Source organism: Apostichopus japonicus, chromosome 13 (genome assembly GCF_037975245.1).
Source record: "Apostichopus japonicus isolate 1M-3 chromosome 13, ASM3797524v1, whole genome shotgun sequence".
NCBI lineage: Eukaryota > Metazoa > Echinodermata > Holothuroidea > Aspidochirotida > Stichopodidae > Apostichopus > Apostichopus japonicus.
In genome coordinates, this window is record NC_092573.1 from 636,801 (window position 1) to 663,899 (window position 27,099).

Here is a 27,099-nt window from a genome sequence, read left to right on the forward strand (position 1 = left end):
CCCTTCCATCAACATCTCATTGTGGACAATCTGGTTGTCCTGAGAGTCTGTCACCAGAAACATCCTGTCATAGGTTTTTATTTTTATAGGTAATTATTTCACTTTGTCCCCTTTCTTTTATAACAGAGAGGCGATTTTCAGAGTGTGTGATGCATCTGGGTTTGCATATGCCAGAAAGAAGAAGGTAAGTGTTTCCAAAGAACATATTTTGAACAAAGAAAAAGTGAGATATTTAAGATACCCTCCTAAAATGATTGCACCAGATATCCATTTAATTGTGTGAGTAATTTACACGGTTAACTCTGTAATACTCTCCCGAAGATTTCATCAGTATAAATCACATGCCAAAAACAGAGTACATGTAAAACCATTTTTTTTTTTTTCTATATATTACTTCGGTAGGATCAATACAAAAAAATTCAAAACAGAGGCGAATAATTCAAATATAGATTAAAGTGACAATGATTTTTTTGCAAAAACGGGAAGGGGGAAAAAAAAATACAATTTTGCTGTGTCATATTTTGTCATTGTGTGATGTAAAACTTGGCTAAGTGATGGTTCTGACAAAGCATGTTATGATGTGATTCTAGTATCTAACAAACATTTTAAGTTGATCATTGTTAATGCAAAAAGCTGCTTATACTACACTCTGGTCACTTACACATTTTTCTCCAATATTTATGTTCCCTTTTTTTGACCTACTGTAAGACTTTTCCTGTCGGTCATGAAACCATCATCAGGCAGGTGTTCAAACTTGTGAAAATAAAGTTCAATTTTAGTTTCACCTGCTCACTGCAAATGCTGTATACATTAGTTAAGATTCAGTGAAGTCAGTTGACATAGAACGATCATGTATGTAATTAGTCTCATCAGATGACTGACTTTAATTATCTACTGTACCTGGCTCGGTTGGTTCAATGACTTGTCTTTATCGGATAATAAAAAAGACACTTTTAAAGAGTTGTATTAATTTAGTTAATAGGTTAATATATTGAGGTCAGTCAGAGGTCTTGCTTGATTAGTCAAGGTCATAGTCTTTCTGTGTGTCATGTTTGATGGCTCTTGTCAATACCAAAGGTGTGATATAGTCTGGTCAAAGTACTGTGGTCAATTAACTACTGCGCAAAATAATTAAGTCAAAATTGCTGTGCAAAAAGATGTGCTACTACAAGTCAAAATATCTACTGTACTGTTGGTGTGATGTTTTTACCGTGATAATCAAACTAGCTGACTAATGTGTGACATTCAAAGTCAAATGGTTAGCTCACTAAGGTGTGATATTAGAATTGAACGCTGAATTGAACTGTCAAAGTCAATATGATTAACTAACTGACCTTGTTGATAAACGTTTGTCAAAAAATCAATCCAATAAAGTAAGAACTGAGAAATGGAAGTCAGCATAGATTACTTAGGTATGATATTAAAAGTCATAAATTGTTATTACAAGTACAATAAAAGTCAAAATATGATTTAAAAAAAAAAATTACATTTTATTTGTGAAGCTAGCTGACTAAAAAGTCACTTTGATCGACTCAAGTTTGACATTGGAAAAGTAAGTAGCAAACCATCTAATGTGTTGTGATTTTTTTATATAATTCATATTTGATCTCAGATGTAGACTGATTTGAAACTATGTGTCATTAGGTATACTTTTAATCAGTTGCAGAACAGAAAACCATCTCCTGGATCTTGGGCAAATGCCTCAATTTTCAGAGACCTGGGAAAACTATAGAAAGGATGACACAATATCAAAACAATATATCTGAAGCAAACAAACTGCACAACAAAATCATTTTTAGGTGAACTTTCTTTGGTCACATTGGATGACAGCGACCAGCTGATGGCGGCGCCCCCCCCACCTGGAAATACCATTGGTACCCTTCCTGTATGGTATGATACTGTAACGAGAATCACTGTCGCTTCTTGGTGGATGTTCACGTGTATATAGTCATTACAGTAGATTGACTTTGGATCAGAATGATAGACTGAAAAATGGTCACTCATGAAGTATGTTTTATCCAACAACCCCACCTCCGCCCCCTCCCACACCGTCCAAATTGTAAATCAAAACTGTCTATTGGATCCTGCTGATTGTGGAAAACATTTGTAGTACTGTAAGGTGATTAGGATTTCCATGGCAAAACTGTGAAACGCTTTTATAAATCTCACCCGTGAAATTTTGATTTACGGATGTGCATGAACTTTATATGTGAATTCTTATGTTTGGTTTTGAAAGTTCTACTTGTCATTTGCCTCACTAAAACTGGTGTTCATCTGTGCCTACAGTATACCGTATGCACCCTTTTAGCAGAGACTTTCTTTTTACCTTTGTGAGCATAGATCCTCTCTCTGACACCTTTAAGAGTTGGTACTGCTGATGATAACTGTCACAATTAGCTTCTGCACAGTACGGTCATTTTTCATGCTTGATTGATAAACTGTTGAAAGAATCAAAATGTGAACGAAATGGAACTATTGCCACATGTTTATTTGTCAGATGGCTTTCTGTTTGAGTGGACACTAAACACGACATGAAGTGTTTGTTCTCAGTCAGGCATACAGTACTATAGTTACAGTACAGTAAGCTATCGTATGTTAACCTACAAAACTACGTACCATTGGGCAAAGTCATCTCTCAGGGAGTAACAGAAATCTTGTACGAACACAACAACTACCATTTCTCTCCTGTTATTACATCAGTTTTTTTTATCTGATGATCATCTTTGCAAGCTTTACTGTGAGCTTTCATTGCCAAGCAATAGTAATAAAATTTACCACCAGTTGGTTTTCTGCAAATTCTTTTAATTCCATAATTAGGAAAGATGGAATCATCCTCTCTTTATGATTCATGTGTACATCGCATCTAGGAAAAAAAGAGAAACTTTTGTTTATTAAAGTCATTTTTGCATAATGTCTTCTTTAATTCCTTCAGGCTAACAGAAACATTGTCAAAGTACTCGGTGATGTACCTAACGTCAAGTTTGGAGGTGCTAACGTCAACCTCACCATTTCAACAACAAGCATCAACTTGACTGTGATGGAAACGGGCAAGGTGAGGTTACTGCACAGTAAATACTGCCCAGTAAATACTGTATAGTAAATACTGTACAGTAAATACTACACAATAAATACTGCACAGTAAATACTGCACAGTAAATACTGTACAGTAAATACTGCACAGTAAATACTGCACAGTAAATACTGTACGGTAAATACTGCATGGTAAATACTGCACAGTAAATACTGCACAGTAAATACTACACAATAAATACTGTACTGTGTGTGCATAGTGTAAATTTAGAAACCAGATGTTCACCTACAGTAGCTATACATTAAGACAGAGGACATTCTGTGATGTTTTGCTTCATGCCGTTGATAAACATCATGGCTGATAAATAAAATACTTAAACCAGAAAGACGGTAGTTTTTAAGTATCTAATTTTATTTTTGCATCGTAATGTAAGGATATCAAATGGTAGGAAACAATCAAATTCATAAACTTGCTGAATTGGTCTAATCGGAATTAGTTTCCTTTCTTTTCGTGGCATTTTGTTTTCTTTTTCTTTCTGGAATGTGGAACAGGATGAGGAGGAAATGGGCGATAACCAGGAAATATAGGTCATTTGGTAGCAATGCTATTAAAATGATATCTATTTATCTGGTTGGGAGTAAGGTGGGAACAATTCAATCAACAGAAAAGAGATAGTTACCGTTGGTACATTCACAGCTCATAAACAGAACATACCAATGAAGTTTGAGGTATTAGTTCAAAAATATGACAATTTACCATAGCATCATTTGGATATCACCATACTGTATACAACACACAAAATCCACTTTTTTCACTATTGTATTAGATAATAGATCTTTATAGGAGTTAATCCCACACTATATTGTCATTACTCAGAAATCTCTGACAGAATGTGTTAGAGATAAGAAAGCTGTAACAAATGTCACAAAATACCCCCCCCCCCTTCACCCCACATGCTTCACTCCCACATCCTCAATCGTCCCACCCTTCTGACGCCACATCCCATTCCAAATTAAATAGTCTGCACCTCTGAGGGGGAAATATCAGCAGGGCAACCTTTTTTGCTTTTATGATATTTGTTTTCAAGTTTTCAATCTGATGATCATAATCAAAACAATCTTCTCTCTTCTTCTCACCATGGAGGTAAAAACAGACCTCCATGTTCTCACATCCTCCTCCTTCTCCTTCTCCTCCTCTTCTCTCAAGTCTACATTGCTCTCTTTTGACCACAACTATTTCTTCTCTAATAGAGAAAGAATTTGATTCTCTGAGTCATGTCTGCAATTCCAACTGTATGCTGTATCCAAATTCATTTAGTGAAAAAAAAAAAAAACTTACACTAGTTTGCTATTCGGATGTTAATAACAGTCAATAAGTATTAATGTAATTACATCCGAGCCCTGCACTCCAGAGTTTCTTTTACCCAAGATATTATTAACTTGAGCAGAGTATTTGGTTTGACAAATCTCCATAAATGTCAGTTAGCGATATTACTCTGAGAAATTAACTGCACACAAGGAAAGGTCAAGGTAGGAATGTTGCATGTGTGGAGAGGTTTGTGACAGAGTAATTGAGTATTTTGTTTGGAATAGAAAGGAACAGCATTTTCTCCATGGATGGGCGCCATGGTGTGTTAGGTGAGAAGATTGATCAGGTCGGTAAACACAAGAATTTATTTCACGGTCTCACTTACCTGCCTCCACACAACTCTGGTACTCTTATTGTACCATGTCTGTAACCATCTGGTCTAAAACTGACTGACCCCAACATGGCAACCTGTCATTTGACCTCCGCCCTTTGACCTCCACCCTCTTTGTTATATCATGCAGAGTGTCTGTACGAGTCATCTTATCACATGTTTGTACCAAGATAGAACGTGATGCAAACGAGTGCAATATCCAAAGTGCAGACTGACAAAAAATATTTGTTTATTGTTTCTCTTCCAAGTTTTGCCAATTTTATTTACGTCCTGCATCTTATTGTGAATCGTTCAATAACTTCACAATCCCTTTTAAATGAAGTTAACATCCTTGTTATTCGAAGGTCAACAACAGGGGCAAAGAAATGCCAAAGAAAAACAATCCTATTTTGTTGTGTCAATGATATCACACCTACTTTGCTTCAAGGCTGCCTTTGGTACAAAATGTGACAACTTCAACAACATTTCAATGTCTCCAAAAAACAAAACAAAATGGAAAAATTTACGGGAAATTATACCAGTCTGTTTAAGATTAAGCCCTTTTAGTAACAAGTTAAACTTATATTGAGCACAGAACCTTTGTTTGAATGCCATAGCTAAGGTGGTCTCACAATAAGCATCAGTTTGGTTAGGCATGTGCAGTTATTAATTACATTGAATATTCATAGATTTCAATCAAATTTCTGTTTCTGCCTTCAACATAACGCAGGTCATCGCCAACCACCAAATGCAGGGCATATCATTTGCGTCCGGTGGGGATCAAGAGACGCCAGATTACGTTGCCTACGTGGCCAAAGATCCAGTCAACGGGAGAGGTAAATATGCCAAAAATATGCTGAAAGACCCGGTACTTGGGTCGTGTAGACTCTTGCGTGTTCGACTGGTCACATGTGATAAAGTTGAACCATAATATATTACTTGTATATTGCATTCATGTGACAACAGATTCTTGCGAAAGTTATCGTCCCTCTTTCAAAAGAAAATGTATGAATCGATACTCAGCTTTAATAGTCCTCCCACTGCTTTCATTTCAAATGTACGTAGATTAACGTAGGTAACATTTAAGAAGTGAGGCTGCTGTTATCATTGTCAGCAGTTCGCAAGGCAATGAACCAGCTATAAATACACTTTCTTTTTTGTATGACAAAAAAATGGCGTATTGAGTCGATAACAGATCGATTCACTAGTGGCAGGGATTTCTCACAGTCATGAGAAACATGTAAAAGTCATGGAAATTTGAAAATCAAATCTAGACATGGAAAAGTCACAACATAGGCTTTGGACATTGATGGCACATTTCCTATTTATTGGTTTATGTATGTTAAAGTTCTGAATTTATAAAGTCATCCTTCTTCCATTTGAGCTCATTTATGACAGGCTCATTCATTTGCAATGTAAATCATATTATAATCATTAATTTACTTGGCTCCTCTCTAACCTGTCTCCCACTCCACATCTGCACTTTCCCATCTACCTAACTACACACTGGAACGTTTTAGCACTGCGCCCTCGCTCCCTGAGCACCGCCCACTTACACCTCCTTCAGAATCTACCACTTAGGAAGCAACTACACCTTCTTGTCAGACACTTTTACATAACAATTTTCACCCATTTCTTACGAGTTTGGAAAGGCTAAAGGAACCGCGCTCTTAAGACAGTATGTGGGTCCTCGTTTTATGAAGGTTCAGTTTTTAGCTCCCCCTGTACCTGTTTACCTTAGAAGACAGCCTACACCCGGCAGTGCACTGTGTGTTTGTCATTTGCTGTTTGCTGCTTTTGTCTCAAGTTTCCTATAAAACAATCATTTCTCTTGCCCTTTTTCAGCATGTCACGTCCTAGAGTGTCTTGGTGGACTCGCTCAAGATGTTATCACGACTGTTGGCCAGGCATTCGAGATCAGGTTCAAGGAGTATTTAAAGAACCCCCCACAGGCATTGAATGCTCCTGACAAGTAAGGGTTTCATTTCCTTCAGTTTACAATATTTAAAAGCAAATAAATTCAAAACAAATTCTACTTCAAATGACCTTCAGAGCACCTGCTTGCATTCTGAAACTAATTTCTGAGAATTATTACCAGAGTTTTCTATACAGAAGAATATATACATTTGATCAAAACTAAACAAACTAAAGACACTCTCCTGGGATTTAACATTTTTCTTTGTCACCTGAATAAACAAAAAAAAATGGCTATGATATTGAAAGCATTTGATCAAATTATTAATATTGAATAAGACTGAAAATTTATGAAATGAATTCAAAATGAAACTTCCAGGGGAAGACTCCTGGAGAGTCTCAATTTGGACAAGGCTACTAATCTAATTAGTAAGTAATCTAATTAGTACATTATCAGTACTAATTGCCATTTGCCCTTCTTGTTTATTTCACATCGTTTATGTGGTGTTTGTTTTTTTGTGGTTTCAATTTGCTTGTGCAATATTTCATATGTCTAGTAGAGTCATTAAAGAGTGCTTAACCAAACTGAATGAGCCATTTACTGTCAAATTTGCTCTCATTACTTAGGACATGTACTACGGTTCGGTTTTCTTTAAATTTGCCTTCAAATGTTTGAAGAGACAAGATGAAATGTAATAAATGAATGGAACAAAAAGCTTCAAGCACTAATGGTTCAGTAAAAGCAACATTTAGAATTGCTAAAATATTCAAACTTTCATTCGGCTGATCGACCAAATTTGGAAAATCGCCCGATCAGAGAATTAAAGAAACATTTGTTCTTTAAGAGTGTCTTTCCTCCTAAATTGTGATGATATGTCTTCTTGTGGTCAAATGTGTAACATTTCAAATGGAAGTCTAAGCAATTATCTTTGATAGATTAATATTGTATCCTTGTAATTTATTGAAAGATTTTTATTCAGAGAAATTTCAAGTTCAATCACCTCCCCCCCCCCCCGAACCCCTCTCTCCATTCCTATATTAAGTCTTACGTATGCACTGACGTTGAGGTCTGTTTCCTTATGAGATACTTTCCTTTCTAACAGAAGCAGATTACACATATACAGCATATAAATATGAATATATCTATATATGTGTATTTTAATATTTTTTGTTTCATCTTCATATCCAGGTTTGCGGAACCCATCTTCGGCGAGGGCGACTCTGCCTGGGGAGATGATCCAGAGTATTACAATGACATTACTAAGCTAGAAGCTCACAGCGTAATAGATGCCTCGGCCCCACCACAGTTAGGACCGGGACAATACATGGCTGTTAATGGCGCTCTTGTAAGAAACCTCAGTTATAAAATTCATGGCATTGTCATACCTAAATTTTGTTCTGGTAACATTCTCTGTATTTGCCCCCAAAATGCTAGACAAATAGAAAATGGCCATCTATGGGCAAATGTGGTACTACTCTTGGAGCATTATGTCCCAGTGAACATTGCATTGCCACAAACTAACCAACTTCTCCCCTCCCACCCCACCCCTCCCAACCCTCCCACCCCACCCCTCCCAACCCTCCCTCCCCCACCCCTCCCAACCCTCCCACCCCACCCCTCCCAACCCTCCCTCCCCCACCCCTCCCAACCCTCCCACCCCACCCCTCCCAACCCTCCCACCCCCACCACTATGCTATTTAGATCACAGTAGATATGTACATGGATAAAATTAAACATTTTGAGCGAAATATTAAATGATATTTGTGAGTGGAATCAAATGTCTATGTCTAATTTGTGGTATTCTTTCACACAGCCTCCTAATCCATATGCTTCCCTAAAGACCCCACATTCACCTTCCGCGGATGTGGTGCCTTCTGCTCCTACCTACGATAACAGAGTCCCGGTGAGGAACACCAGGTTTCCTGGACAACATCCTGAGATGCCTGGCAGCCCTTCTCCAGTATACGACAGTGGACAAAACAGTCCCACCCCCTCAGGTGAGATATTTCAATTTCCCAAACAACCCTGCCATCAAGTGACAGATCTATCAGCTTGTGGCTTTAAAGGATCACTTCAAACAGAGTTGGTATTTTGTTTTTGCTGTGTATTGATGTGTCATAGTCCAACAAAAACTGAAAAAAAATCATATTTCTCCAGCAATTCAAGATATTCTTAGTATGAGGAATGCTCAAATTGGATTGAGGCTATGGATTCTTAATGGAGGCCTAAAATGTCAATGTTTCATACATTCTAGTAGCTCAACAAAACAATTTGACAAACATATAAGCCTGAGTTTCATAGCAATGCAACCTGGTCGGCTAGAAGTGGTTTCTCTCACGGCCAGCGAGTTAAAATCAAAGTTTGTGCCTACGGTCATCCTCGAACAAAAAACCGCAGATTTCTACAGTAAATTTTTTTGTATTCATCAATCATCTAATCAAATGCAAGGGCAATGTTATTTTAGTACCAAACTAATGCATCGCTCACAAGCAAAATTTCTGTGGGTCAGGAAGCAAGATTTTGTTCCTATTAAAGTTGCAGTCTTAAACATTGATAATTGGATAAAGATAAGATTTACTACTTCAGGAGAGTATTATGTTTCTGTTCAAGGTTGCTGGTAGAAAAAAACATTGCATTGCACAGTGCATGTATATAGTCCACAATAGATTGAAATAAAGTTAGAGGTATCCTGCGCACAAAGTACTGTAGCAGGGCAAATTTTTAACAGTCGTCCAAGGAGACCAAATTTCTGTTGGGGCAACCAAATGAATTTGCATAATTCATTTATCCCATTCAGCAGTACCATGTTACATCATGATGAGAGATTTAACAGTCGTAATTTCAGAGGCGATGTCGTCTATAAGGATATTTTATATATGGTATTATATAATGCTGAAGGTGCCCCTCCATTAATCATTATATATCTTCTATAGTACACACAGTATTAACTTCTGCGTAATTTTCCCTGCCACGTAATGCTGGCATGCTTCCACTTTACAGTGATTTATTTTATTTCTGTGTATGTTATTGTATATAAAAGTACAAACTTCATTACACAGCTTTATCTCTTTCAGCCATCCTACTGTACTGTACTTTACTTTAACTGTAATGGTCACCTGAGGTGAACCTAGCCAGTTTCCCTACATAAACCTATATATACAGATAACACTAGGTCTCGGTTCCCATGAAAAATAGGCAGTATAAGCATTACATGGACTTTTTCTTTGGTTATGTTTTCACACATGCTGTCCAATGTGCTAAGAGTCAAACCCGACAAGACTTGCAGGAAATGACGTTTGTGTTGCCTTGGCGAAAATAATAGGAAATAAAACGCAATTATTTGCTAAGTTGCAAAGCAATTCTGCTAAGTTAACGACACTGTTAGTAAGATTACTAAGTAAAGCTAAAATGCATAGGATATGATGATGAGGAATATATATCATCGATACTAAGCCTATTTCCTATATTTGTACATAAATTTGTGAGATCATTATCTATGAAGCATTTGTACCATTCATATTAAGTGAGCATTCCTAGAAAGCTTACAAGTGCTAGGTCTAAGCAATAGTAAAAGCGATAGAAGTTCATCTGTTATTGCCTATGTCGCATCTTGTCGGTGCTCTAGGCTGGTGCCAATGTACGTTGTAAATGTTTGTAATATAGCAATGATGTCCAGTTAAGTCGGTAATCTAAGGTTTGTTGAATATTATTTGATGATCGCATACAGTACGAAGCCAAAACGTGATGGTTGGGTTTGCTTTTCCATTAAAAGATTGAAAATTAGTTTCAGGTGTTGGTTGTTTAACATTGGTGAAGGGTGCTCTAGGGTGCCATTGTGATTTCCAAGCTAACGTCCAGCTATAATTTTACTGCCTAAGATCTTGACTCGGCAGCCAAGAGTACAGGATCTTCATCACAAGCAGCTGAAACCCCTGGTAGTCCACAGACGGATACCAGAAGCAACAACTCTACGAGAAAGACACCCACCCTCTACCAGACGCACAAACCGAGGCTGCCGACCTCGGAAACTGGAAGAGAGAACACCCCTCCTCCCTGGAGAGAACCAGGGAAACCAAAAGAAGGGAAAGATTGGGACAAAATGAAGGACAATGGTTACGATAACTTCCGGGTCTTACAGGAGGCCGAAAATGCCCGACTAGCCCAGAATCAACCACCACCACCCCGCAGCTCTAAAGGTGCCATTTCAAAGAGATATTCTGGGCGACTGCCGAGCTCTTTGCCAAATCACTAACAAACAGCTAGTATCGTTTTTATGCAAATGTTAACACTGCATGAGCGCCGAGTGCATGATCTCGCTGGGGGCGACATTAACATATATGGAAATATTACAGACCAGAGTATGGATTATAAAATTAATAGAATATCACTCCGAATGGTTTGGTACAATGAAAGGAACAGTTAAGGAAATGTTAAAAGTGACCGGCTGAATAAATATACTGTTACAAATAAAGAAACAAACAGTTTCAGAAACATGACAGTTTCAGAATCACGATTCACAAGTTCTGCTGAGTCCAAAAGAATAGTTTGCTTAATATTTAAATATTTGTGATGCTTTTGTTCTTCAACTCATTAAATATTAATGTGTTATGTCTAACTTTCATGGAGTGTGAAAATCAATTAAAGAAAGACTAAAAATATCACTATCAATAACAGTTGGGGGTGTTTGATTATTTATGTTTACTTTCATTTTGCACTTTGATAGGTTTCAATGACCTTTTCGTAGGGAATGATCGTGATGTTTTAGTGATATTTCATATTAAAGGAAAGCTCAAAGCTCTCCTGTGTTTGAAAATGTATTCAAATAATAAGATAAATATGAATAAGTTTTCTCCAAGGGGACCAAAACTTTTTTTTTTTCTCATTAAAGTTTAATGCGATACATCTTGGAAAAAGTTAATGCGATAAAATGATTATATAATATTCCCTGTTGCCTGAACAATTTTAAAAACTCTAGTGGATAAAGTAGTTTTAAATTTAATATTACCTGCTTGAAACACTTCTTACCCTCCTTCCTTCTCCTCTCCTCCCCTACCCTCCTTCTGCACGATCCCTCCCCACACTCCACTCTATCCTATCCCTTCCAATTATCTATTTACCTTGCTTTTATGAACTGTTACTAAAGCATTAATTTGTAAGGTAGAGATAGAACTGATCCCGAGCCAAACATGAGGAAATTGTAGAAACAAAGAAAAGCTTGTTTCAGCTACAAGACCCATCTCAGGAGCCTATAAATTTATTAAATCAAAAATAAGAATCTTAGGAGAAGGTTTATTGAGGAAATGATTTGCTTAAATTATTATTATTATTGTAACAACCGATGAATAATACTTCGGGTGAACCGCTGCTTTTTCAAAACTCAATGGTTAAGCCAACTTAGGCTTGAAAGAACCATTTGCAGGGTATACCTTGGTTTAATCTAATTTGTATATGAGTTTATGGGCAGAAATGATTGTTTTAAGTTAAGAAGTTAGAAAGCTACGGTATTAAAGCTGATTACACAATGTTGGACAGAGTGAAAGTTTTGTTAGAGCAATGTTATGAAAGGGAACTTTGGTATCATAGTTTGGTCCAGTTTCTGTTTATTGGAGTCAGCTACCTTCTATGCATGTCACACTCACCAGATGATCATGTGATCAACAAGCTAAAACAGGAGTTTAAATATATGTGTGCAATTCCCCCCACCCCCCATTCATTTGTGATGAGCATTTATTTATGCCTTTAATAACATAGTCATGCATATGCTTACTAACAATTTTGCAATATTAACACAGAAATTCATTCTTTTAGGAGAGCATGTATGATGAACTTGTTAACCATAAAAAGTAAAGTTAAGAGAATTTATTATTGCTTACAGTTGAATCTAGCCTCACCTCATTGATATAGCTGGGGGGGGGGGGGGCAAAAAACGGTATTACTTTCAACTATGTGTAATTCAAAGTACACTTTTTCACTCTCATCGCTGTTTTGGATGTGATAAAATCATCTTATGAAACATGATAATCTCTTCCTGGTTGAACAAGATTCAAATTACTGTCATGAGGACACTGTGAGCCCACTAAGGGCTATCTGGCTTACGTGAGCCCACTATGTGCTATGTGGCTTACGTGAGCCCACTAAGGGCCATGTGGCTCATGCAGGCGTCCAATGTAGCCTTCACAAGCTTTCGTTTTGGATTCATTTGTATCATGCATTACTAACAATCTGAAAACTTGAATTGAAAATGTCCATGTTGCAATACTCAATCTGAAGCCATTTTTTTGTTCAATGGCAGGAGTACCAATTAATCTTTCATCAGTTTGCCAGTTTTATGAATGTATAATAAGTATCCATTTTGAATGGTTACTTCTTTGTTTTTGTTTTGTTTTTTGTATTATTTTGTCTTTGAGAGCTGCAATTTACTGACTGTCACAGACAGGTATCTATACTAAGAAAAGTATTTTGTTAATACGCCACTCACCAACTATTTGTGTACTTTTTTTAAATTTTGGATCAGAAAGGAATTCTCTTTCAACCAACTATGCAGTTTACATATCATTGTTTTAACTACTAGAGTCCTAAATCCATGCATTACGTTACAATAATATTCCGAGTTCTGTATGGAAGGCGAGTTTCAATGTCCGTTCCGTTGTTATATCAGACTATTCCGTTTTCCTCCTGCAGGCGATAGTACTATTTACAATATGCCCAACAAAGTTGCCCCTGGTTACGACAACCCACCCCTACCGATGCCGAGGAGTAACCTCCCTCCCCCCTTACCAGCGGTCTACGGGGATCACTCCGGTATGGAAGAAGGTGTTTACAACTCAAGCCCCCATTCATTTAAGTCACCACCTGTGCCGGGTCAGAACGGAAGCGGTCACAGGACGGACATGTTCGATATGGGTAAGATACCATCATTGGAATGGATTCTTTAATTTGTTTTATTTCTATCAGGGTCTCGAGATGACGTTTTTAGACTGTCTGCTCATGTTTAAACGGATTTTCTGGTGATTGCTTCACCATGGAATTCCAAGTTTAGTTTAAAGAAGGTCAGTGGGGGCGCTGTGCTAACAAGCCTAACATGTTACCAACTGTGTGTAGGCTAGATGGATTAAGTGCAGTAGAATATAGAGACAGGGTAAGTATTGTTGTTCCCAAACCCCCAAACCAGTAAGTTATGGAGATTTAGTTTCAATTATTTTGATGGTGGAGAATTATTGTGAACCTCCTGGAGGTTTGTGTCTGTTTGTTGTGATTAATCCATGATTTGTATTTGACAGTTTGACAGATCGAGTATCCACAACAACGTGTCATAACTAGAGAATAACAGTTTAAACAGGGCCAATTAATATGTTCTTTAATATAACTTCTCTTACATGATGTACGTGCGAAATTTTTGTAACAATATTTAGGTCCTCTCCCACTCCCCCCACCCTCCCCCTTCCCCCAATTGACTTCACCTTCAAATATTAACTCAATCAGGAATGACCAAAATTGACAATTGAGTTGCTTTGAAGAGTCATCAGAAATGCTGTTGCATTGATTTCATTTCATTTGAGATAAAAAAAAGGAAAACCTGGTATGCCTATAGAAGGGCTCACATCAATTTGCTGACCACAGAAGTTTGAAAGTCCACTGCTCCATTAACCTTTTCAGTTTTTATTGTCATAAGAGTTCATTTTATTAACATATTTTTTTTTTACCCTCTCCTGTAGAACCCTTCAACCCATCGAACCAAAAGCGACACCCGAGGCAGCTGAGTGAGGAGGAGTGGTACCACGGGCCCATGTCCAGGAGAGAAGGGGAGGCACTCCTGGAGGAAGACGGTGACTTCTTGGTCCGGGAGAGCACTTCATCAAAGGGCCAGTATGTCCTCAGTGGGATGCAGAACGGGCAACCCAAACATCTCTTATTAGTAGATCCCAGAGGAAAGGTAACTCTTTAAAGAAAACAATGGGCAGTCACTATGGTGATGTCAAGAAACAATGGGCAGTCGCTATGGTGATGTCTCGTGTCATGTAAAACATGCTGCAGAGTTTGAAGAGGATCTCTCATTTGTTTTCATTGTAAAACTTCAAAAGAACCATTGCGAATGTCATGAAATAAATGTCTTGACGGGTGTCCAAAAACCAAAAAATTAAAAAATAGGTCTGCAATATTTTCAATGTGGGTTTACCTTAATGTTCAGACTGTTGCTATGGTACATGAGTCCTAGTTCCAGTTAACCCTGATGAAATGCAATATCAGTTATGAAGATGACATTTCAACATCCCATCAGTTTTGTCTCTCTGCTTTTCTCTGACTTTGCCTTTATGGAGACGGTACAGAACACTAAAATTTTCGGGGAAAAATTAGACACCAGTCCGTATGTTTGAAGGAAGTCTTCAAGAGTTTTCATTTCCCACTTCAACATATTTTGAGCTTCATTCTTGCTCACTGTCTAAGTATTTGTGGCATACAGTCAAACAGATTGTTTTATCTGTGTTTACTTTAACATGTTATGGAATATTTGTGAATGAACCAATAAATGAGATGTAGAAAAAAATATGTAATTTAAGACACGAACCACATCCAACTGTCACCTCTGTCATTTGTGATTGGAGATCACAGACACATATTTTCCTCAACAGATGTAGGTGCACTAGGAAACGATAGCCCAGTTGTGGGTATCTCCAGACTAAATACCTCAGTGGCGTAGGAAGGTACTTTTGAGTGGGGGGGCTGAAGACTGATGGACGGCCTGGGGGAGGGGTCTAATGGGAGGGGATGTCCCCCTCCCTTTTGGAATTTTTTGCATTTCCAGGTGGCCTCAGATGCAATTTGGTGCAATATAGCACACTTCAACCCACCCACTCCATTTTGTATATAATTTTGCATTTTCACCTGGCCTCAGATGCAATTTGGTGCTCCAAATGAGATTTTTTTCTCATTTGAAAATGAAAAAGGGGTTTTCTGACTTGCGAAGAGGGGGGGGCGGAATGATACTTCCGCCCCTCCATACTTTTCACTGGGGGGGCTTGCGCCCCCAGCCCCCCCGGTTCCTACGCCCTTGAAATACCTCCTCTGCTCTATGACTAGTAATGATACCTCATCAGTCAAGTCTTTTGCAATACCCAACTGGGCGAAGCTAGGTGTAACTAGAGGTCTGTGCTCTGTATAGAACAGTCCTTTTAATAGCCGGGGGGAGGGGGGGGTGGACAGCAAAATTGGAATGAGGGTCAAATTGATATACACAAATCATTAATTGGAAATAATCGGAGACAGATCTAAAGATTGTTTCAGCTTTACCTCAACAGTTCTTCTACTTCTTCTCGGTCTGTCTATACAGGTTAGAACAAAAGACAAAGAGTTTGAGAGTGTCAGCCATCTTATTCAGTACCACAGGAGTCAAGACCTACCAATCATATCTGCCGGCAGCGCCGTGTTTCTCAAACATCCGGTCCTGAATGCACGGGCAGCCGGTAACTTTGCCCATTAGAGGACGACGAAGAGACGCCAAACAGATGGAGTGAAAAAAGGGGGGATAATGTTGTATTTACTCTCAAAATAACTTTTTGCTCGCTGCTCAACGTGAATGCAACAAGTTACCAGATTCATAGAATGAGTACAACAGCATCGGAACGAGTACCTATAGTAGAACTTCCCTTGGCATGAGTACCCAGAACGAGCATCACTCTCTCAGTAAGAGTATGTAATCTTGCCCTACGGTATACCAGATATCCTCGAGTCATAAAGGTATACGAGTCCAGTCGTACAAGCAGGAACATGGCGCAGACTGCAGTCGACAAAATTCGAACGATGTGGAGTTTTGATCCAGATTTAGCATAAGGAATTTGTTGTCTTTTGAATCATGCAAAAGAGATGCTACAAATTTTTTTTTTTTTTTTCATTTTTCTTATATGGAAACAATACTTTCAGATTTAGAGATGTGTTGATCTTTAAATCATCGGGTTGTATATTTTGTGAAATTTTTTTGGTTATCTTGTGAAATATGTTATATCTTCCTATCAGTAAGAGCGCTTGGATTACTCTTATTTGGAAATTTTTTTGCAAGAAAAGTGACTTTTTGATATGAGCATTTGATTTTGTGCGTAGAAAATCTTTGAAGTATAAAACGGAGAGAGGGCGTGCTGCAAAAAAAGTGAAGAATTATGAATATTTTTATCCTTTGTATAGTTCTGTTTTGATTTTGCGCGTAGAAAATCTTTGAAGTATAAAACGGAGAGAGGGCGTGCTGCAAAAAAAGTGAAGAATTATGAATATTTTTATCCTTTGTATAGTTCTGTTTGGTGTAGCTCCTCATCTCATGCTATGATGAATTCAATGGATTTAAAGATGTACAACTGCTGTAAGTTAGTTAAAGAAACATGAAAAATGTTCTCCCTACTTTGCAGAAAATCCTCTTCTCTTCCATCATAATCTAATCTTGAGTATGAAATCTGACCTAAAAAGTTATAGTTGAATATTCTTTCGGGTTTTTATCATTATTTGCTTTTCAGAAAAGTTCTCATTTCATGCTATATATGGTAAACATTGTAATCCTCATTATATGCATATTTAATATTCATAATATTTACAGTTCTATCCAAGCCAGTTGAGATCATTTTTGAAAAATTTGAAAATGCATCCATTCATTCATGTAAGATGTCTGGGGAAATCTGGACCCTATGTTTGATACTAATTTAAACTGGCGTTTCTGTGGATTGTAAAAAATGCCTCAAGCTACGGTGGACACCAGTTGATATGGTCCAGGTAGTAGAACGGAGAGAGTTAACTCTGACCTACTTTTTTTATTTTAGTGTTAAGGATGCAAGTACAGTCTATCCAGTGTATCTAATATGACTCTAAAGTTATATATATATATATATATTAGACAAAAGCAGAGAAATAAGATATGACTCATAATTGAGTGTTATTTTCTTAAACAATAAAATAAAACAATACTTTCTCCTTATTTGTCAATTATAAGTCATTTCTTATTTCTCTGCCTTTGTCAAATAATATTTGCTTTTGGAGTACAAGTTTTTTTTAATAAAACATATATGTAATATAAATATACATATATGAGAATCATTTGAGACTAGTGTAACACTAGCTGTTGTCACTCAGAGTTTAACGCATTTAGCGATCATCAGACAACTATATATATATATATATATATATGCAGCAACAATATTTAGCTGTATATGTTCAAAGGCAAAAATATGATGTATATCAAGATCACAGAGTGACAAAATCATGAAATAAATCAAATTAGTTGAAGAAGTAAAAGTATTTTAAGCTGGAGTGTAACTGCTAGAATGAAATGTAAGACAATAAGTAGCCTACAGAGATATAACATTACAATTTGCAGTATTTGTCTGCATTAAGATTAAGTTTAAGATAGCTTGCACAGTTCTAACACAGGTGAATTAAAAACCTTTTTATCATATAAATGCAACTCTCATTGTATAAAGCTTCTGTTAAATATACGTGTAAAACTATAAGAAAAAAAATATGAAAATTTGTAAATTATGAGTATTTATGAAAATGTTTTTTTCTGTTGACTGCCGTTACCAACCATTAATACTCCAAATATGCCGGAGAAAAGAAAACAAGGTATAATAATAAACTTATACGTAGACCCATAGAAATTAAAATAGAATTCTTTAAGGTAATCAATTGATGGCGAATATTGGTCTACGCCAAATTTCACGTTCCCAAATTCGGATCCTGTGTGTTTAAACATAGACTTGCCGAATTTGAAAGTCAAATGGGTATTAACCACTGATTTTTACCGTTTTCAACTAATAGTGTAAAATATTTTTTTCTCTAAGAGAAGTGTTATATTGTCTACCACTGGGAATATCTCCTGTTAATTGTATACAGGTTTTAATTCCTTATAATTATGATTACAGTAACCACTTGGAGAGTCATCAGTCTGGTTTTAAGTCACACAGCCTTGATGATAAACAGTTCAAATTGCTATAGTGAAACATCAACTTAGTTTTTCTGAGGTGTTTTTTTATTGTATAATTTCACCCTTTAACAGGGAATTATGCTGAAACATCAACACATGCCCAACATTATGGAATATTCTCCTTGCTTCAGTGCTTATTGACAGACAAGTCTACAAAATTTTTCACAACAGATATTCTAAGGATATTGCCAAATTTTGCTTAAAAAAATCACGGCTGAAGTTTTCATAAGCATCAAGTGATTTTACTAATTATGAGGAGACAAGAGGAGGAATTCTTTATGATAGCGTTTGTGTGGCACAATGCAATAGTTTTTAATTGTAACCTAACGATGCAGCAAAAAACAAAACAGGAAGAGAAGAGAGGTTTTGGTTAGGCTGAGGGATGTAAAAATTGACTTATTGAGTAGTGGTGTGTAGACAGATGCTTCAAACAACCTCTTTGTCACATTTTTTTTTTTTTTTGAGCATTGTAAACACTAATTATTTTAATCGCTGGAAGTTGAACATTTCGATTTGTCTTATAACAGCTCGTTTTGAAATTGTGCCAAAAGTTATGGTGGTCAATAGATACCATTCTCCTTTTAAGAGAGGGACAAAACGAAGTGTTACACATTTAACGATTCTGTCGTTGTTTTTTAAAAATTACCAAGCCAATAGTTTGCTTTATATACTTCCACATGTACTGCTACTAAAAGGCAACAAGATGTTAGTATGAAGTTGTGAAATTTTTCTTTGGAACATAGAACGTCTATATTTGTACTTGTTGTTTACCTTCATTTTGTTACCGACAAAAAGCTAAACGTGTTTGTCATACTTTTTTTCTTTTTTTGATTAATTTGTTGTTTTTTTTGTAGAGTTTTAACAGCTTAAGTGTACAGAAGGGTTTGTGTGTTAAAAGGGAAACAAAAGAGGAGACGGCAATAATTGTGGCCATTACATGCTTCCTCAAAATGATTCTTATGCAAGATTTTAGAGTCGGAATGACCACGAGAAAGTTGAAATGTTTATAACAAAAACAAAAAATCAGTGGCTCAGAAATATATATTCTAATTAATTAATAGATAATTGTTTGTGTCTTTTTCATTTTTTATTTCTCTCCATTCAATCTTCCCTTTATTAAACATAGTAGACTTAACACCAAAGGCATAGAGCTTTACTAATATGCTTATTACAGTAAGTTGCGTACACAAAAAACTTCTCGTAGAATTGCAGATAACCCCCTGCTATCCCGTTTCCTTTCCCCTCTCCCCTTTCCTTTCTCCCCCATTCCTCTCTACCATTTCCCCAGGGGAGGGGGAGTTCCTCTTCTCACAGTTCAAAGATAACCTTTTGACTATAGCCTCATTCCGAGATTCATTCTCAAAAAGATTTAATGCTTCTTAAATTTTTCACATAGATGATCAACAAATAAATTCTTTCAGCTAAACTTGGATGGATTTTAGCTCCGATGGTTGAGACTTGATTAAGGTTCCTCAAAGCTGACAAGGCAAAGAGCCTTCCAAATCTATCCACTATTTCTGCATTCAAACAAGAAGCAGATAAGAGAACAAGCAAATTGAAACATGATCAAATTATGTGAACTAATTCATTTTTTCATGTCTTCCTAGAAGACAACAATTTTTGTCTTCTTTTTCTTTATCTTCAACTTCACATTATTACTACTGGTGGAAGGTTCTTGGTTAAAAGCATCTGCACTCTCTGTGCTTCCAAAGTGAAGGGTACCGACCTTGACTTCTTCTAAGTCTGCAAACATGAGAAAAAGAAGATGAGGTTTATGTCAAAACCTTACATAGTATCTTCAAACTTTACTGGGGAACAAAATAAATAGATTTATAAATTTATAAATGGACAAACATTGCATGGAAGTTGATTCTTCAATTAATCACACTGCATTGCATTAGTGCTGTACTATGAACTGTTGAGCAATAATGTCTATTGTTCAATTCAATCTGTGGACCAAAGTGCCCCTTTATATGTTGCACACCATATCAGATTTCTACACAATACTGAACAGCATAAAACCCTCAAATTAAATAAATTTGTACATTATGGTCATATGAAGTTCATATCACAAACCCCTTACTCTTTTACTATAAAAGCTATTATAAATCTTCTTGTCCATTTATCCTTAAAACCTGACACATCTGGAATGTTTTGCTTTACAGCTGTCAATGTTTCATGTTGTTAGAATTTCATCCAAATGCAACACGTTTGCAGAAATACTATTTTCAATTGTGGATCATTCTTTGAGATATGACGAAAATTAAAACAAACTGTTAGCAAACTGTTTATCCACAAAAGAGCCTGTGTAAGAGAATGTGTAAAAGTAAGCAGGCCTTTTTCGATCCTAGCAGTATCTTTTTCAGAGGCTGAATGACAATTTACAGTAACAGAAGGGACAAATAAAAGCGCAGAATACAGACATGTTAATGTCAGGGTGCATCACAAAACATCTTAATTATGGCATCAATTTACCACTCTTTGTCTTCATAAAATATGAGTAATGATGAATCTAGCTACTGAGTAGTTGACACATTGTAAGTTTTTAAATCTTTATTAAGTTTTGGTTTTCATTTTAATGTTTTTTTTTTTCCTTCTGTGTTTCCATGTAAAAAAAGTAAAGGACTAAACATAGATACCTTACCCTGAATAGACAGCTTGGTCGGACAAAGTTTAGTTTTATGCTCCACCGAGCCGCAATCCTTGCAGCAACCGCCTCGAGGATAAATACTTCTGGGGTTGTCCGGGCAACCCTTGACTTGGTGTCCACGTTCGTGGCAGAGAGGACAGGATAAATCCTCTGAAATAGGGCAAACAACATTAGACTTTTAACATTCGATTTCCATCTTGATAACACACTTAGATTCATTCATACATAGATACAAGGGGGCAAAAAATTTGCTTTTTGACTATTACTATGGACTATTACCTATGGAAACATATTCTTTTAACATCAACCTCTGATAGACTCAAATCTGTGCAGCATGAGTTTGCACACTCACACTGTTTCTCTGTGGTAGCTTTTTGAGTCCTGCCAAAATGTCAATCAATTTTGATTAAGGTTTGGACACGCATGATAGGATTCAGGACTCAAACATTTAAACCAACAAGAGAATCCTAGATTAGATGCAGCAACTGCCTAGTTAATTTAAAACCAACATGAGAATCCTCCATTTGACACAACGACTGCCTTGTCACCTTGCCCAAGTTACCGCAGGTGCCCTCATGATTACATTGAGTACTAAATTCATTATTAAACTAAATCAGGCTCAAAGCCTTTCCAAAACTTCAACCATGATATGTGTGCCAGAATAGATCTTTTTTTTTTCTTTTTTCTTTTTGAATTTACTTGCTGCTCTCAAACAAATTACAATGTAGATACATAAAAAATACATAATAAAATAGAAAAGTGTACATTCAACAATTGTAGAGGACAATAACAAAAATAAACCTTTTAGACTTGAGGAAAATCATCAATAAATAAAGGTAGCCAATTTTGCCAATTAATGTAAAAGTGTGGTAATTTTTTGGTTACACCACTAACATATTTTTCAATTTTCCACTAATTTTTTAACTCTGAAAGTAATGAACTAAGAGTAGGGTTAATACCCTTAAGTCTGCATTTATAGACATGGAACTTAAAAAGGATAGTGATGAAATTCAGTGCTAAAATAGATCTAGACATCCCGCTTTAACATATCGATCTCAAGAATCTTTTCTGTCTTTTTTCAGTTTGGTATACTTTATCTCTCATTTTGGCCAAAAATGCCCTTGCATATACTTGTAAACTGCTTTTTAAAAGCTGAAAAATATTTTTTTTTGCGGGCCCCTCTAGACTGCAGGAATCACACATTTGTGCGTCCTCATGCAAACACTTGACATAAGATATGGGGAGACTGCTATGCTACACGATCAGTAGAGCCGAATGTACTGCAAGCTCCTAAGCTAGTCTCTGTGCTACATGAAGAGTCTTCAAGACCTACCGCTATCTTCATCATCATCATTATCGCTTGATTCTAACTGACAGTCTTCTTCATTGTGTCCTTCTTGCTTGCATCTCGTGCATGTTTCAGTAATCACGTCTCGTCCCTGACATTCGCTAGCAACATGATCGGTAGAGCCGCATCGACTGCAAGCTCCGAATTTGGTCTCCGTGACACGGCGTGGACATTCACTGGCTGGATGGCCCTGCTCACTGCAAAACTCACACCTCTGTCCAGACAAATATATATATATTCATAAAGTGTTCTCTGCATAATATGCACATTTCAAAAGTACAAATTTCTTAAAAAGTAAAAATATATTCAATATATCTTCAAATCTGCATAATCAGATTGAATGGTTTCATACAGTATCTTGAACTGTACTTTCTGCAAACTCAAAATGCATAAATAGACATACAGTAGAGGACAACACGTTCAAATAAAGCTACAAGAAAGAAAGAAAAAACAATTAACTTTAGAATAAAGTGACGTTTCTGATAAAACTGTATTTGGTGAAATGTTTTTTGATGACGTTCACTTTTAGCGACTAAGAACAACAGGAAGGAAGGGGAGCAACATCAGGTTCTATCCTGAGACGCTTACTTTTACTTTTTAATAGGTACCAAAATATACTGTACTGTACATTCTTTGAACTTGAATCTGATGTTCACCTCAGTTATGCCTTCAAGACCTTCAGAAAGAACGGTCAGAGTTCAGAGGTGTTTTCAACCGAAAAGTGACTTTTTGCTACATGAATACAAGAAGAAACTTTCAATACACTTACAATGTTTGCAACTTAAGTATTGTAAAAAATATATAGTTTCAACGATGACTGAGGTCAATACTCAAGTGGTACAAGGACTTATGTTGTTTTGTTTTCTTTTTTCAGTGTGGAGTTTGTGAATGAGAAGTGTGATTCTTAAATACAATATGTTTGTTATGTAGTCCATAAGCAAGTTTTCCTTAACAAATGTGTGCGTTGATATATTACTGCACATCCTTGGATTGCCCTCATACCAACTGAGTTTGACCTCTGACATACAGTGTCTGCCGGTCATTCCTACCTTAGATTTCTCTTTCAGTCGGATTCTTTTGAGTTGCTTCTCAGCTCTTCTTCTCTCTCTTTTCTTTTCTACGCCAGTTTTCTGTGTCTTATCTTTCCTTGTCACTTGCACACTATTAGATTCATTGTGTTGAGATGAGTTTGATTTCTGATTGGATTGGCAATCTTTACTAACATGTCCTTGTTGGTGACACTTATGGCACGTCTGTCATGGAAGATAGGAACAAAAAATAAAATACTGATATCGAGTAAGTCATTTAGCAGTATCTGTGCGACATTTTAAAGAACTCATCTACAGTAATACAATTACAGCTTTAAATTGAAAAGGAAGCATTTCCCCTCTGCATGGTGTAGGTGATATGATATAAAGGAACATTTTCAAAAATAGGTCTTTGGCATTTTTTTAATGTGGGGGGCGGGAGGAGGGAGGTGGCATTTATGAATGATTCTAGACACTGGTCATGAGTTTGTGTTCCACCTTTTCTCATTTTGCGATAATTAATGCAACCATCATAACTGCCAACTGTCTATTATGAGAAGTAATGATAATTCTGTGAAAGTGAAACACAATAATCCTACAAGTTCTGTTGGTAGGACACCACTGCAGAAATGACAGCACTGAGTCTAGTCAGCAATTGTTAATACGAATTTCACGGTAACATGTATTTTTGGCAATTATAAATGTTTGTAACAAGATTGTAGGATGCATTTAATTTCTTTTGGACTCAGCTGCAATATCATCTAGAGCAACTAGGCAAAGTTTGGAGCAGTGTCAAAGTACACTACAAGTAACCACTTCAGTGTGCTTATAATGCTGTACTCATGCCTATACTCAGTATGTACAATAGTTGAGTTTGAAAATGACACATCCTATGTATAATTGATGTAAACTCTTGTGAAGTTGTTGGTCATATTGCAAAATTGAGAAAAATAATTTTGCCAAATAAAATACATGTATGGCAAAATCTATTTAGTCATTACTGTACCTGCCAACCTCTTTTGAGTTCTGCCCAGGAAGATGCCTCATGTGGTTTCTTAGTGGTGATGATACCACTTCTTGCAAATCTTGTCATCTTTAAACAAGAACCGATTAAAACATTTAGTTATCTGTAGTTACAGTATAAGTTGTAACTCATTTGATTGTGATCCAATATTCAATTTGATAATTTTGTTCTAGTAATTAGGGGAAAACTAGTTATTCTTTACAAATTCAGCAGAGAATTTCTTTTGCATTCCATAATGGGTCATTGGAAAGGTAATTATTTTAATCACTTGCAATTTGATTATTATTACAACAGTTTATACAACACATGTTAGGCTATATACTATTGCAAGAGTTGTTGCTACAGAAAGTCTGTGCTCCTTATCCCAGACAGCAATACCTAATTTAAAGCCTCATACTGTATCTACAGTACATACAGTACAGTACAGTAGGTTACCAATGAACAGTTTAAGTTAAAGATAGCTGGAGAATGATGTGGAAATTCATCAACTAGCAAACTTAAACATATAATGAACATCACAAATTATTTTGCACATAACAAAGCCAAATTTAGCTGCTAATGCTTTTGTGTTAAAACTAAGTTTGGCCTATTTTATTAACTCTAACAGCATTGATGATCATGTACTTTGATGATGATGTACATTACTGATGTTCATGTAAGTGCAACATTTCCAAAATATTGGTGAAAACATATAAGAAACTCATCGCTTCGAAATTTCTAACTGCGGAGGTCCGAAAACCTAAATACAAGCCCGTAGGAATCACAGCTTTCGGCACGTCAGCTGTACAACACAAGATGCCGTACACAGTGGGAAGTTTCTCGCTGAAGTAGTGCTCGTGGTAAAGCATACGCACAATGAATTCGCAACAGTTTCTAGAACCCATCGAACTGCTTAAGACCGATTCAGGTAATGAGAAAATAAAGTAATTTAAATTTAAGATAGGCAAAACAATGCACACTTGATCAAAAGGATATTTATTACCGTTCCAAGAAGATTAGTGTACCGAGAGCACAATCATTAAGAGGTATGTATGTTTAACTGTGACTGTTTCGTGGATGGGGTAGCATGAAACTAAACTGTAAGCATGTATAACGTCAATGGGTGTTAGTCACTGTTGTAATGGAAGTAAATATATATACGAAATTTATCAGCAAGCCAAATGCATGGGCCGCATAATCAATGATTTAATGTCTCTGGTTGGCTGTTAAGTCATAACATATTGACCTCTACGCATTATGTATTTTGTATTTTTTAATCCTCCTGCAAGCAGGAACTCGCGAAGAAGCCATCATAGGCTTGGTATCAAAGCCGCAAGCTGACCGAAGTCAGTCTCCTAGAATAGATTCATATTTTAATGTCCATGACTATGAATCATGTCAATTGTCAACAACTCTGTAACTGGACGACATTCATTAATCTTGGAGTGACTCGAACTGGGGACCTTATGATTGAAAGGCACCTGCGTTAACCACTGAGCTAACACTCCCTTTATGAGATTGTCGACGCCTAGAGGAATCAAGTAGTAAGAATATTGTAGTTTGCCTCGGCAGTGACCAGCTGTGTAGGCTGTCCAAAACTGTTTCGTTATAATTCCAGTCAATTATTGGACTAACTTTCCAGAATGTGTGCGATTAGAAGAAATCACTGGATAATATGACACAAGATTTTCTTTTCGTGGATGATGCGTCATTCATGCTTGATGATCTCAGTATTCTAAGCAATCTCCAATATACAGGGGTCACCATAGGCGTAGGAGGCGGTGGCTGGGGGGCTGCAGCCCCCCCCCAACTAAAGTTGTTTGTGAAATTCGGGCAATATGCTGAGAATTTTTCGGGCACCTACTGAAAGAAGAATTATTTGCAATGTGTTTTTCAGTGGTTGAACTTAAATATTATTATCATTATTGTTGTAACGACTTCCCCAATAATTATAACCAATACCGGTATGGAAAGGTAATAACACCCAAAATGATTGTATGTTATTGGCATGTGATGTAATAACAGTTGAATGAATGCCTAAATGATATGCACATCGACATGTTGGACGCGCGAAAAATTTTGGTTATATTTTTCGGGCAAGTCGTTACAGCTCCCCCCCCCCCCCCCCGCCAAATCAAATTAGGGGGTCACGACTGGATGTAACCATAATAATAACACCTTTTTTTCTTCAATTTTGTTTGACTTGCCTTTCATTTCTTTCAAATTTGATCAGTCTTAAGTCAACTTAAGACTAATCAAATTTCGAAGTAATTAAAGGTCATGACATTCACTGACGAATTGTCAGTTATTTCTATTTATGTCCCGTTCAGCATAGATATAGTACGTTGACCAAGCTCGCAAAAAAAGTGTGTGTGCTATAACTGCTATTGATCGGACGTGATGAGTTTCAGAACTTTACTCGAAGTATCCAAAATGTCAGGTTTTCTGCTTTGAAAAGGTGACAACGTCACCGGCAAGCAAACAAAA

At 36.7% G+C, this 27,099-nt stretch overlaps 2 protein-coding genes across 4 annotated transcripts in view; one reads left to right on the forward strand and one right to left on the reverse strand.

Moving 5' to 3' along the window:
• The window catches only part of LOC139978205 (SHC-transforming protein 1-like), a 49,003-nt gene extending 29,394 nt beyond the window's left edge, over positions 1 to 19,609 (forward strand). The window contains exons 4-13 of one of the 3 annotated variants that reach the window (XM_071988144.1): positions 127 to 184; positions 2,933 to 3,052; positions 5,440 to 5,545; positions 6,555 to 6,681; positions 7,813 to 7,969; positions 8,438 to 8,621; positions 10,518 to 10,820; positions 13,306 to 13,527; positions 14,340 to 14,557; positions 15,953 to 19,609. In XM_071988144.1, coding sequence (XP_071844245.1) covers positions 127 to 184; positions 2,933 to 3,052; positions 5,440 to 5,545; positions 6,555 to 6,681; positions 7,813 to 7,969; positions 8,438 to 8,621; positions 10,518 to 10,820; positions 13,306 to 13,527; positions 14,340 to 14,557; positions 15,953 to 16,102 — 1,645 coding nt within the window. In that variant the 3' untranslated portion in view covers positions 16,103 to 19,609. Of the gene's footprint in view, positions 1 to 126; positions 185 to 2,932; positions 3,053 to 5,439; positions 5,546 to 6,554; positions 6,682 to 7,812; positions 7,970 to 8,437; positions 8,622 to 10,502; positions 10,821 to 13,305; positions 13,528 to 14,339; positions 14,558 to 15,952 lie in introns of all 3 variants that reach the window. The other 2 variants (XM_071988143.1, XM_071988145.1) reach the window with 2 other exon arrangements.
• Positions 16,801 to 25,768, reverse strand: LOC139978206 (zinc finger CCHC domain-containing protein 9-like). Its single transcript, XM_071988147.1, has 6 exons — positions 25,616 to 25,768; positions 24,616 to 24,702; positions 23,631 to 23,834; positions 22,567 to 22,795; positions 21,228 to 21,383; positions 16,801 to 20,326 (listed from the first exon to the last, which is right to left on the reverse strand). The coding sequence occupies exons 2-6, from the start codon at positions 24,700 to 24,702 to the stop codon at positions 20,187 to 20,189; spliced, it is 816 nt and encodes a 271-aa protein (XP_071844248.1). The 5' UTR covers positions 25,616 to 25,768; the 3' UTR covers positions 16,801 to 20,186.
• Positions 25,769 to 27,099: the final 1,331 nt, after the last annotated feature.

What these genes read in the sequence shown, in the direction of transcription:
- LOC139978206 (XM_071988147.1), bottom strand. Translation starts at nt 24,702, where the DNA reads ATGACAAGATTTGCAAGAAGTGGTATCATCACCACTAAGAAACCACAT. An exon ending in AACTCAAAAGAGGTTGGCAG is followed by an intron (nt 23,835 to 24,615) that starts GTACAGTAATGA and finishes CTTCCATGACAG; the next exon opens with ACGTGCCATAAGTGTCACCA. An exon ending in TGATGATGATGAAGATAGCG is followed by an intron (nt 21,384 to 22,566) that starts GTAGGTCTTGAA and finishes GCCCTATTTCAG; the next exon opens with AGGATTTATCCTGTCCTCTC.